Below are 14,730 nucleotides of genomic sequence, written 5' to 3' on the forward strand. Positions count from 1 at the left end.
GGGAAAGTGAATGGTTGACCCATTCCAAATTCTACGCCACTGTCGAAATTGCTATTTTAGTTCAATTTTTGGATTCTCCAATACTTTCCATGAAAATAATATACTCTTCATCCGTAACGATAAAGTCATTAGTTTTCGAGATATTTGAAGTTAAAAATGAAACGATACGGTTATTTTGATCAGTGTATTGTGTCGCTTCATTTTTAATTTCAAATATCTCGCAAACTAATCATTTTATCGTTACGAGTGAAGAGTATATTATTTACATAAAAACTATTGCAAAATCAAAAAATTACACTAAAATAACAATTTCGTCAGTGGCGTAGAATTTGGGAAGGGTCAACCAGCCACTATCCCCTGTCGTACGCCTCTGGTAGTAGCTAGAAACGTTTATTTATCTTAATTTAGTAGGATGTACAGTACCTACACTTTCTGCCAAGTATGATAAGGATACGTCAAATACTTTTAAAGTACTGGGTACAAATAATTTTTAAATTTTAATCATATGAATCATATCATAAATTAATCAAAATAACTGTGCCGTTTCATATTTAACTTCAAATATCTCGAAAACTAATGACTTTATCGTTACCAATGAAGAGTATATTATTTACGTAGAAAGTATTGTAGAATCTAAAAATGGCACTAAAATAGTAATTCCTCCAGTGGCGTAGAATTTGAGAAGGGTCAACCATTCACCATCCCCTGTCGTACGCCTCTGGTAGTAGCTGGAAACGTTTGTTTATCATAATTTAGTAGTGTGCCTAGTAGTCGCACTTTCTGCCAAGTATGAAAGGGATACGTCGAATAGTTTTAAAATGCTGAGTAAAAATAGTTTTTAAATTTTTAGATAAAACACCCTGTAACTCAGTAAGGAACCACATTTTATTAGGGTGTTTTAGGTTAAATTTTCGTATTTTGCGATAAGGTTTCTCCAGTTACTATATGGACAATTATTAATGAAACACCCTGTATACATTGTATATCCCAAATCATGATTTCCAAAGTTTATACATTGTAAATTATGATTCGGGAGTGCTCCTAGTAGCATTTATTTTGCTTGGTTTATTTATTTCTACTGCATCTTGATTGTGAATTTAGAATAGCAAGTTTTATAATTAACATTTATTGAATATTGAAATATTTACTGAAGTTATTTGAAATAAAAAAGTACGTAATAACATTTTGTGTGTTAAAGCATTAAAAAAGCTTGAAATTAAACATTCAAGGAAATAAATAAAGATTAGGTCAATATTTTTTAGGCATATATGACTTGGTTCAGAACAAAAGCTATTCAATCAGGCATTAGAAGACGTATGCATAAAATTACAATGGGAAAATCAAGGAATCAATATAAATGGGCAATACTTGTAATACTATATGTATCACTTAACCGAGAAACCAAAAAAATGCTGTGAAAATGTAAGAGATATTATTTAGGAGGCAGTAGAGTAACTCAAGTCTGGAAATTTATTAAAGATGTACAAAAAGAAAGAAAGGAAACAGGAAATATAGACCAAATCCAGAACAAGAAGTGGGAGATTCATTACAAGCAACTTCTGATAGAAAACAGGAAAGACTTTCTGCAGGAAATTGACAACGTTAATATTAATAACGAAGAGGGGGTACAGTTAACAATTAAAACTAAATTTTAATAGAATTATGAGAAATAATGAACAACGGTAAAGATCTAGGACCTGGTGACATTACCATTGATCTAATGGACAAATGGACAAAACATGGTCAAAATATGGACGAAATAAATGATAGTAAATGTGAATTTAACGCCCGTGTTGACAATGATTGATAATGACAGAGTACCAAGGGTAAAACAATGATATTATAACGGAGATATTATAAATAAAAACGAAAATATTCTGATGAACTTCTGTAGCACAAATGAAATACGCATTAATAATACTTTTTCCCTCTCTAGGAACAATACTTTGGAAAACACTATGCCACTCAGTTATGCAAAGTTTTTATAACAAAGTTATACAGGGTGTTTCATTAATAATTGTCCATATAGTAACTGGAGAAACCTTAGCACAAAATATGAAGATCTAACCTAAAACACTTAAATAAAATGTGGTTCCTTACTGAGTTACAGGGTGTTTTATCTAAAAATTTAAAAATTATTTTTGCTTAGCATTTTAAAACTATTCGACGTATCCTTTTTATACTTGGCAGAAAGTGCGACTACTAGACACTTTACTAAATTGTGATAAACAAACGTTTCCAGCTACTACCAGAGGCGTACGACAGGGGATGGTGAATGGTTGACCCTTCTCAAATTCTACGTCACTGGAGGAATTACTATTTTAGTGCCATTTTTAGATTCTACAATACTTTCTACGTAAATAATATAGTCTTCATTGGTAACGATAGTCATTAGTTTTCGAGATATTTGAAGTTAAATATGAAACGGCACAGTTATTTTGATTAATTTATGATATGATTCATATGATTAAAATTTAAAAATTATTTGTACCCAGTACTTTAAAACTATTTGGCGTATCCTTATCATACTTGGCAGAACGTGTAGGTACTGTACACCCTACTAAATTAAGATAAATAAACGTTTCTAGCTACTACCAGAGCCGTGCGACAGGGGATAGTGACTGGTTGACCCTTCCCAAATTCTACGCCACTGACGAAATTGCTATTTTAGTGTAATTTTTTGATTTTGCAATACTTTTTATGTAAATAATATACTCTTCATTCGTAACGATAAAATGATTAGTTTTCGAGATATTTGAAATTAAAAATGAAGCGACACAATTCTCTGGTCAAAATAACCGTGTCGTTTCATTTTTAACTTCAAATATCTCGAAAACTAATGGCTTTATCGTTACAAATGAAGAGTACATTATTTTCATAGAAAGTATTGGAGAATCCAAAAATGGAACTAAAATAGCAAATTCGCCAGTGGCGTAGAATTTGGAAAGGGTCAACCATTCACTTTCCCCCGTCGTATGCCTCTGGTAATAGCCATAAACGTTTGTTTAACATAATTTAGTAGTTTGTACAGTATCTATACTTCCTGCCAAGTATGAAAATTATACGTAGAATAGTTTTAAAATGCTGAGCAAGAATAGTTTTTAAATTTCTAGATAAAACACCCTGTAACTCAGTAAGGAACCACATTTTATTTAAGTGTTTTAGGTTAAATCTTCGTATTTTGTGATAAGGTTTCTCCAGTTACTATATGGACAATTATTAATGAAACACCCTGTATATGCAAAGTTTTTATAACAAAGCTGATAATCCCAAATAGGCGAAAAGCACTAAAATCGGCCTTACCTCCGAAAAAAAAAAACAAGACAGATCTTAATAATTCTTTTTTGCATTCGATTCGGGAATGCGCCAGGAAACTTTGTGACCCCTAGCCATGAGATAATATTGAAAAACTACATATAAAAAATGCATTCTTAAAGTGCATCTCAAACAGACAATAAAAAAATTCAGACCTCTTCAATTATCGGCGGAAATGAGTTCAATTTTGTTACTCGGGGGGGTTTTAGGGTCGCTGAAAACGAATATGACTTCGTAAGTGATCTCCGGAGTACCTGGTGCCCAGGGTACCTACTGTTTACCTCGCCGTGTGGAGTTTTCGGCAAATTCATTAAAAAATTAGTCAAAAATCATTACTCGGGGGGTTTTTGGGGTCGCTAACGAGGAATATGATATCGGAAGTGATCTCTGGAATTCCTAGTGCCCAGGGTACCTACTTTGTACATAGTCTTGTGCACTTTTCGGCAAATTCATTAAAAATTAGTCAAAAATCATTACTCGGGGGGTTTTTGGGGTCTCTGACGACGAATATGACATCGGAAGTGATTTCCGGAGTACCTGGTGCCCAGGGTACCTACTGTTTGCACGTCTTCTGGAGTTTTCGGCAAATTCATTCAACAATTAGTCAAAAATCATTACTCGGGGGTGTTTGGGGTCGCTGACGACGAATATGACATCGGAAGTGATCTCCGGAGGACCTGGTACCCATGGTACCTACTGTTTATCTCGTCTTCTGGAGTTTTCGGCAAATTTATTTAAAAAATAGTCAAAAATCATTAGATCCTATTAGAGGAACTCATATTTCTGTACGAACTGTAAGAAGAGTCCCGCATGAAAGTGGTTTACGTTCTCATAAGGCAGTAGCATGTCCTAAATTAACTGCAGCTCATCGAGCTAACAGGATGAGATTTACGAATGATGACAGAGGCTGGACTGTTCAGCAATGGAGTTGTAATGTTTTCTGGAGAGTCCCATTTTTGCTTACGATCTCGAGAAGGACGCGAACGTGTCTGGAGGAGACCCGGAGAACGATTTGCACCTTGCTGTATATCACCCAGAACGCTGTTTGGTGGCGGAGTTATTATGGTATGGGTGAGTATTTCTTTCAACAGATGCACCGAATTAATTCTCATCGAACATGGAACTCCAACAGCAGACAGATATATATGACAGTGTCTGGAGGGCAATGTTGTTCCCTACGCCCCTTTCTTTGGAGATAATTTCTTATTTATGTAGGATAATGCGCGTCCACATACTGCGCGAATCATCATGTACTACCTGAACGCTCCTTTCACACTAAAGTTGTGCTCACTACGGAGAGCAATGGAATTGTATCCTCGCTCCGACCCTTGCTCTTTGGTATTTATATTCGTTATATTCATGAATTCTCGCATTTAAAATAATGTATTTATTTTACATAGCGATCGATAATATACACTGCGATGCAAAAAAATCGATCCACTAAAAATTTGGTCATTTTTGAAGTTTCGAAATTCCTAACCCTGTTGTTCGATTTAAGTGATTTTTTTACCTTATTCATTGACAATATCGCTGTAATAATATTGACGCTAGACAGTCAAACTGTCATTGTATACTGAGTGTACGAATCAAACTGTGTTTTTTTCTCAAAGTTCGCATCACCTTGTGGACTATTCTAGCACTTATAAAATACTGAAATTAAAACCTAACTATAGGTTTTCTTAACCCTTAACTACAGACATCCCAATATTATCGCGTAACTACAGACTCCCGGTATTTTTTACCGGTCATTATAAAATAGAGTCAAAATATAAAGTTAATAATAAAAAACAAAAACGTTTTGCAGTGCGTGTTTTTATGGAGTCTCTAGATATGGGAAAAATGGTAAAATGAGTGATTTTAATAATATAATACAAGATTTTTGAAGAATAATCTATTAAACCAGAATTTTGGTAACATTTTTGGTCTATTGAAACAAACGGCCATAAATGCTATGGACAAAAATTTAAACTTTTTTTTAACAAATAAACGTAACATAGAATCACAAAGGAAATATAAAATAGCATCCACGAAAATTTTTACATCCATGAAAAAAAATCTGCAAGGGGTAAAATTGTAATAAAATTAAATGGCAATTCCATTTTTGCAAAGTGGCCTCAAAATTTTTATCTTCAAATTTAACCTTCATTGAAGGTCCAGGATGTCTTCCACAGTCCATTTCTTTACTTTTTCCCCAAAAACACAAAAAAATAATGTAAACATTTCAGATTTACAAATATAGTAGATACTCATATAAAAATACTCCCTTAACACAGACATCCGGTAATTTTTACCGGTTAAGATTTTTGATGTGTACCAGAAAAGAAAATATTGACAATACACAATACACGCTTTGACTAGCATTGTTATACAAACTGTCCGAGAGGTACAGAGACACATGAACTTGTAAGTTGTGAGGTTACCACGAAATCCACATTTTGGGAATGCCCGCCGGTAAAAAATACCGGATGTCTGTAGTTAAGGGTTAACATTTTGTCTTTCGATTCATTCGTTTATGTTGGATAATAAAAAAGTTAGGTACTTTAACAACTGGCCATGTTCGTCATCAGTACAGGGTTTTTTTAAAATAAGTGCGGCAAACTTTAAGGGGTAATTTTACACATGAAAATAATGACAGTTTGCTTAATAATCATATGCCCGCAAACGCAACGATTCCGAGATACGGGATGTTCAATATTTTTTTACAAACTGACGATTTATTTATTGCTTTAAAACCAGTTGAGATATGCAAATCAAATTTGGTGGGTTGTAAGACGTAGTTATTGCACATTTTTGACATACAATTAAGAATTTTATATTCACCATTGGCGTGCGTACGGGTAATATTATGGGTCATAATACCCGTTTGCACGCCAATGGTGAATATAAAATTCTTAATTGTATGTCAAAAAATGTGCGATAACTACGTCTTAAAACCCACCAAATTTGATTTGCATATTTCAACTGGTTTTAAAGCAATAAATAAATCGTCAGTTTGTAAAAAAATATTGAACATCCCGTATCTCGAAATCGTTGCGTTTGCGGGCATTATGATTATAAAGCAAATTGTGATTTTCTCATGTAAAATTACCCCCTAAAGTTTGTCACACTTATTTAGAAACACCCTGTACTGATAACGAGCATGGGCAGTTGTTAAAGTATCTAACTTTTTCATTATCCAATACAAGCGAATGAATCGAAAGACAAAATGTTAAGAAAACCTGGGGCTATAGTTAGGTTTTAATTTCAGTATTTTATAAATGCTAGAATAGCCACAGGGTGATGCGAACTTTGAGAAAAAGGCACAGTTTGATTCGTACACCCGGTATACAATGACAGTTTGACTGTCTAACAACAATATTATCACACCGATATTGTCAATTGTCAATGAATAAGGCTATAACGTGGTAAAAAATCAGTTAAATCGGACAACAGGTTTAGGAAATTCGAAACTTCACAAATGACCAAATTTTTAGTGGATCGATTTTTTTGCATCTGAGTGTAGTTTCGATCGCTATGTAAAATAATTACATTATTTTAAATGCGAGAATTCACGAATATAAATACCAGGGAGTAAGGGTCGGAGCGAAGATACAATCCATTGCTCTCCGTAGTGAGCAAACCCTTAGGGTTAGAACGCACGATGACATTTCAATAGTGGCTCGAGCAATCATATGATACCTTTCTCGGAGGTTGGAACGTTCGGTGTAATATGAAAGTTGCCATGGGATTGCTTGAGCCACCATTGGAATGTCATCGTGCGTTCTAGCGATCGCACGTTCAAATAGTCCAGAGTAATAAGGATGGTATTTTAACTATTTATAATGGGAAATAAGCCACAATATTACTAAAAATTTTTATTAACGTTTCGACGCCCAAATCTGCTTTTCGGAATGATATCAAATTCTGATTTTGATCGAATTATTTTTAGTTTACACATAATTTATCAAAATTCATATCAGAAACAAAGAAATATACATTTAAATAAATTTAATATTCTTTTAGAACAAAATAGTATACATACTTTTGATAACCTAAATAGAAATAATGACATATTAGCGACAGTTGTCAATCTATCAAATAGACAGTTAAATGCAACGGAGAATTTGGTATTGTCAAAGGGTTTAAACTATGCTGTTACTCATCCATCTATTCCAAAATTAGACATAATTAGTTCAGTGGAAAAAATATCCCAGTGTTTACCAACTCATGAAAAAGAACAATATAGGGTACTATGTAAACTTGAATTGGAAAAGACAAATAAAATTGAACAGAACATCAGTAAAGAGGAAATGAAAGCTTTAAAAACTTTAAAAAATGATGACTCCATAACGATCCTACCAGCGGATAAAGGAAATGCAACTGTAATAATGGATAAAATACAATATGAGGACAAAAACAGATCTAATCACAAATGGACCTTATACCAAATTAACGAAGGATCCAACGAAAACACTGGAAAACAAAGTCTATAGAACTTTATTCAAATTTAAAAATGATCTAACATACTATCAAAGAAAATTAATGACACCTCATTACAGTAAGTCACCACATTTTTATGGAGTGCCGAAAATTCATAAAGCGAACATACCACTTAGACCCATTTGTAGTACCATCAGTTCTCCTTGTAGTGAACTATCAAAATTTTTATTAAACATTATAAAACCATTTGCTAATAATGATGACACATTTATAAAAAATACAAAACATTTTTTAAACAAATTATCAACTATTGAGTTTAATCCAAATAATATTTTAGTAAGTTTTGACATAAACAGTTTATTTACAAATGTGCCATTAGATAAAACTTTAAACATAATCAAAACGAAATTAGAGAATGATGATACATTGACAACTAGGACAAGACTAAATGTATCAGCTATAATGGAGTTATTGACATTATGTACTAATAATACCTATTTTCAACTAAATAATGAATTTTATAAACAAAATTTTGGTCTAGCAATGGGCTCCTCTTTATCTCCATTATTGGCTAATATATTTATGGAGGATTTCGAAACTAATATCATTCGAAACTAATATCATTTCTAAACAAAATTTAAAACCCACTGTATGGTGGAGATATGTAGATGGTGTGTTTTCAATATGGCCTCATAGATCAGAATTGTTGGATACCTTCCTGAATATTATAAACGATCAAGAAGAGACAATAAAATTTACAATGGAAAAGGAATATAATAACACCCTACCTTTCCTCGATGTTTTAATCTCAAAGAAGGATACTGGATATGAGACTCAAGTGTATAGAAAACCAACACATACCAACAGATATCTCAATTACAAATCAAATCACAACATCAACGTTAAAAAGGGAATCATAAAATCCTTATATGATAGAGCCAAAATTACTTGTTCTAACGAAAATTCATTTTTAGAAGAAAAACAATTCTTAACATCTGTTTTATTAAAAAATGATTATCCTTTATCGTTTATAAATAAGGAATTGTCAAGATTGGATCGAATGGAACAGAACAACATAGAACGGGATCCTACAACATTCACAAGAAATAATACGAGGAAAATATCAATACCATACATAAAAGGACTATCCGAGAAACTTAAAACAATAGGAAATAAATTCAACATTTCAACAACATTCAAAACAACCAACACATTGAGATCTATTCTATCTAAAACTAAACCTAACAATGAACAAGAAAGGACAAAGAATTGTATTTATAAAATACCTTGTGAATGCGAACAGTTTTATATAATATAAGTTTTATATAGGTGAAACATCAAGACCATTAAACGTTAAAATAAGTGAACATCAATCTTATATTAAAAATAGAGAATTTGATAGATCTCAAATATGTTAACACGCATGGGATAATGAACATAGAGTTCAGTGGAGAGATTCAAGTATAGTCCTGAAAGAAACAGATAGTAAAAAAGAGAAAAATCAAAGAAGCGGCTCGAATTATGCTAAACGAAACCAATTGTGTCGCAAATTCCTCAGTGGAATGCAGTAGGATGTGGATACCCATACTGAAAGAGGAAGTCAATAGAAAGAAAATACCACAATTAGTAAGTCAATAGTCAAGTTAGTACATATTTTATATTTTAGTATTATGTACTTATATATCCATGTATTATTGATATTATTTATAATTTAAATTATAGTAAAGTCAGAATTTGGTATTAATTTTGAAAGTAAATTAAATGTAAGACCAAATACTTACGATGTCGGGATAGTATCACGAAGTTTTTCCTGGTTTTCCCTCGTGATTTACTATGAGATCTCTAACGCGAGAATTTTAATGTCACCGTTGCATGTGACATGTGACATTTTTTGTGACGGATATTCTTGAGTTGGGGTTGATTTCATGTAATCGAATGAACTATCTTTCAGTAAAGTCGTCCCAGGAACGCAACTCATAAATATTGGCAATATCATTTTAAAGTCTTCTACTTTAAAATGTATCATAATATGTATCTGAATTGCCGATATAAATGAGTCAAATTAAATAAATTATTAGAAGAATTTTTTTTACTAAGCAACAACATTTTTGTTTATGTTAATAGTATTTTGTATTTTGACAACGGCACCCGATTTGGGCGTCGAAACGTTAATAAAAATCATTTTTTAGTAATATTCTGGCTTATTTCCCATTATAAATAGTTAAAATTGTAAAAATGCCACAAGAAAATAGCTTCAGAACAACATTAATAAGGATGGTCTCGGGACACTCAAAGATCCAGGTAGCTGACTACTTTTTTAGTTATTGTAGACCTATAGGAAGAAAACCTACCTGTTTCCTGCCTAGAGTTCGAGTCCGTTTTTTAATTATTAACAATTTAGTGCAAAAATCGCGATTTTTTCGATTTTTTGCACTCCATTCAAAAGCTAAATAGTTGGCATAAAATTGCAAAATTCAATTTTTTAGAACATTGAAAAACCTTCAAAATGCCGATTTTTGACAGTTAAAAAGTTAATTTGTTGCTAGGCAAACTGCAAAATAAGTGAAAATCGTTATTTGTTAATAACTTTTACTAAAACTACCTTAGAACTTTAGTGTTTCACCCAAAGTTGGGTATTGGCGTACTTAATACACCCTCAAAATTTGAGACCGATCCATTAATTAGTTTAACAGTTATTCTATTTGTTTATCCTAGAGACCTTTATTTTGCAATAAGATAAGACAGAAAATAATGAAAATATGGCAATTCTGAGTATGCCAAATGAAAGTTGAAGAGTGATAGTATCAAAATGTATTAAAAAAAGATAAAAAAATAATTAATATAGTCAAAAATCCTAATGCCAAATTTTTGAAATTTTGGAGTTTATAAACATTTAGAATAACTTTAAAAATGTTGTCCGTAGAAACAATCTTTTTATATACTCTAAAAGATAGTATTTTAACTCGAATTTCCAAATTAAAAAATTTAGCCTGGGTTCATTTGGGACAAAGTAGCCATTAGTTTTTTTTTAATTCACAGCTAATTTGTTTATAATAATTAAGGAATCTCATTAAGCCCATTTTAAAGAATGGGATTTGTATTTTTTCTTAAAAAATTTGCACCCAAATACCTTCACAGCACCCTCTACGATTTTTCAAAAATGTAGTTCAAACGATTACTAGGGGGAACCTACAAATCCACCGAGTTAAAAACCGAAAAAGCAATTTTAAACGAATATAATTTTCTGTATCTCCGGTTCAACTCAATGGATTTTGATCTTTCTTTTTTTAATTTGCAGGTAATTTCTACGTACATTACAAATGTAATTTGTTTATAAATTTATTAATTAATAAACAGTTAAATTTGTTTAAACAATTCTTGAAAAAATATTTTTTTTTACAAAAATCTATTTTTTTAATCATAGTATCATTAATGATCATAGAAAAAGTTAAAGTACACTTTAATAAATCAATGATTTTTATTAGATATAATTACAGTAAAACCTCGATATAACGGACTAATTGGGGGGACGGGGTGTCCGTTAAAGCCGAAAGTCCGTTATATAAAAATAGGTTAAAAATAAATCAGACTATTTAGAAATGTGTTCTTATTATGCTATAATAAAGAGTTTATTGAATTTCTTTGTAAAATATAGCGTTTGGGATCCACGGGGATCCCGTTGTTATGCAATGTATCTTGGTATGGGCAGGGTTAAGTATGTATGTATAATATTAACAGGAAGTTTTTAATTTTTTTATATTTGACCTGATTTTTTGTCCGTTATATCCGAAATCCGTTAAATAGAGGTCCGGTATATCGAGGTTTTACTGTATTTATTGAAGATAATTTATTTATTAAATTATACCTTAACTTTTTCTATGATTAATAACGATAATATGATTAAAATCATGGATTTTTGTGAAAAAATTATTTTTTCAAAAATTGTATAAACAAATTAGACTCTTTATTAATTAATAAATGTCTAGACAAATTCCATATTTGTAATGTACAGAAAAATTACATACAAATTAAAAAAGAACGATCAAAATACATTCAGTAGATCCCGAGATATGGAAAATTATAGTAGTTTTAAGTTGCCTTTTTTAGTTTTTTAAAACTCTGCATTTGTCGGCTCACAGCAGTCCCAGCTCCCCCCCTTCACTTACCAGGACTAGTCACCAATTGAACTACATTTTTAAAAATTCGTATAAAATAACAGCTTTTCTAATATGTAAAATGATTTTTTCTGCGGACAATACTTTATAAGTTATTCTAAATGTTTATAAACTACAAAATTTGGCATTGGGATTTTTGACTATATTAGATAATTTTTTTATCTTTTTTTAGTACATTTAGATAGCATCAGTTTTCTACTTTCATTTGGCATATACGCAAAATTGCCTTATCTTCATTATTTTCTGTCTTATGTTATTGCAAAATAAAGGTCTCTGGGATAAACAATTAGAATAACTCTTAAACTAATTAATGGATCGGTCTCAAATTTTGAGAGTTTGTTAAGTACCCCAATACCCAACTTTGGGTGAAACACTAAAATTCTAAAGTAGTTTTAGTAAAACCTATTAACAAATATCGATTTTAACTTATTTTGCAGTTTGCGGAGCAACAAATTAACTTTTTAACTTTAACAAATCGGCATTTTGAAGGTTTTTCAATGTTCTAAAAAATTAAATTTTGTAATTTTATGTCAACTATTTAGCTTTTGAATGGGGTGCAAAAAATCAAAAAATCGCGATTTTTGCACTAAATTGTTAATAATTAAAAAACGGACGCGAACTCTAGGCAGGAAACAGGTAGGTTTTCTTCCTATAGGTCTATAATAACTAAGAAAGTAGTCAGCTACCTGGATCTTTGAGTGTCCAGAACATAGTCTATTTGTAGCTTATTACCCTGGAGTAAAATTCTTAGTGTGTGAAAGGAGCATAATACTGTCGGAATTCCCGTTTTGAATTGGCCCGCTTGTAATCCTGACATGAATCCATTAGACCATTTACGGGACATTTTAGGTAAAACGATTACAAAGAAGCAACCATGCCAGAAACGATTTAAGAGCTGAAAATAGCTTTGAATTAAGAATGAGAACATTATACCGCAAGAACATTTAAACCACTTCCCGCCTACAAAATTTTAGAAAACCATACAAAATGCAAGTCTCCGTATTTTTTGACCAGGAGTGTAGTATAATGGTCTGTAGATATTGAACCTATAAAAACACATTGTAAATATGAAACGAAATAAAAAAAAGAAAAAGAGCTGTAATATCATCAGTTGTCTTAACTGAATCAGTAGACACAATATCTTCAAAATTTAAATATTCTAATGGGAAAAACTAAAATGTTACTTTTAATTAGGTATTTGCCATTTGTTATTACTTATTTGCTAGTAAAAATCGTAGTAAGTAATAGTAATAAAACAAAAATGGCATAAAAAATAGTTTTAGAACCGTATCTCCAAAAAAAATGTAACAATCATCTGTCTTACAAAAATTAGATTGTCAGAAACGAATTCCTGAAATGAATGGACATCATCCAAATCATTTGCGATATTTGATTTGCGTATAAAATTTGTTTTTTCAGGAAAATTTGACAAATTAAGACTACACACACCCACACAAACATATATTCTATATAATTAGTACAATAAATAGGGAAATAAACATCTGTGTATAGTTTCTTGTTGCATTTTGTATGAGATATACAAACTAATGTATTTTAAATGACAACTGTTTCTTATATAGTAAATAAAACGAAAGTTTCAATGAAAAAACATAAATAACCGGTCTTAATTTTCAAACAGTGTTAATTAGAAATAATTTACAATTTAAAACTAGGTTATAGTGTATTGTATAAGTATAAAAACCCATTGAATGGGAAATTTTTTTGGAAGATACATTATGCTACAGCATAGAACGATTACTGGGTATACATATATCACCTGATCTGACGTTGTAAATTGTAGGTAGCAGATACACACCAACTATATGTGAGTGTAAACAAATACTATAGAAACGTGTGTGTACAAAAAATGCGACTAAAAATGTGATGGATACGTAGAGAAACGTGTGGGCGATATTTAATAATTGATGACTTGAGGGTTAAAAGAAACCCCTGGGAAATATCACAACAGAAACTTACCCTGCTCAAAGTTAAAATCCGAATTTCCACTGGAAGCACTGACACAAACCCACACTAAAATCGCGAATATAAATGAAACTCTAGGTAATCTTGACACCATTTTACAATTAAAGGGTTGTATTACACGTGTTTGTTTTAAGACATAACCAATTTTTGCGTACACCGACCAGTAATTTCACTGCAGACAAACGTCGTCTACTCGTTTCACTAGTAAAGGCCCACCTTCATCGGTAGAAGAATATAGCCGAATGCGCGCAAGCGCTTCGCGGCAAAATGTCCTTCGCCTATTATTAATACATACAGTGGCCACAATTACAATTTAAAGGTGTTTTATCTATATAGACGTTACTATCTCTTTCTCTCACTGAACTATTACTATGCACATGTAACATGTAACACACTCACTATATACTATATTATGTATATCCACGTGTTAAATACGATTATTTACGTAAATTACGTTATCGGCAAATCTCGATGTTCATACATGAAACTAGATTTGAAATAGCAGTGAAGGGGCTGTGGGATGTGGCTGTTACCTGAGTTATAATGAGGTATTTTTTGCAGCATGGCCTGTTAAATCACCTGATTTCATCAATAATGCCTTTTTAAAATTCGAGGCATCAAAATATTAATATGTGGCTGGTGGCTGAGGAAAAACTGATTTGCGGAGTCATTTTTCAGCGGGAAAAAGTAATATTCGCGCAATTGATTAAATAATAATTAATTTTTTATATCCTTGTGATGGTGGTAGTGGTGGTGATTACACCACTAGGAGATATTAATTTATTTCACTATGTTCCACACAATCCCGGCGTTAGGGTATAAGGTGCCCGCCTGAAAA

General features: G+C 31.7%; 1 protein-coding gene across 2 annotated transcripts in view; it reads right to left on the bottom strand.

Moving 5' to 3' along the window:
* Window positions 1-14,238, bottom strand: part of LOC114333534 (very low-density lipoprotein receptor-like) — a 368,105-nt gene extending 353,867 nt beyond the window's left edge. The window contains exon 1 of one of the 2 annotated variants that reach the window (XM_028283417.2): window positions 13,887-14,238. In XM_028283417.2, the coding sequence (XP_028139218.1) occupies window positions 13,887-13,986 (100 nt within the window). In that variant the 5' untranslated portion in view covers window positions 13,987-14,238. The remainder of the gene's footprint in view (window positions 1-13,886) is intronic. The other variant, XM_028283416.2, reaches the window with a different exon arrangement.
* Window positions 14,239-14,730: the final 492 nt, after the last annotated feature.

Source organism: Diabrotica virgifera, chromosome 10 (genome assembly GCF_917563875.1).
Source record: "Diabrotica virgifera virgifera chromosome 10, PGI_DIABVI_V3a".
Lineage (NCBI taxonomy): Eukaryota > Metazoa > Arthropoda > Insecta > Coleoptera > Chrysomelidae > Diabrotica > Diabrotica virgifera.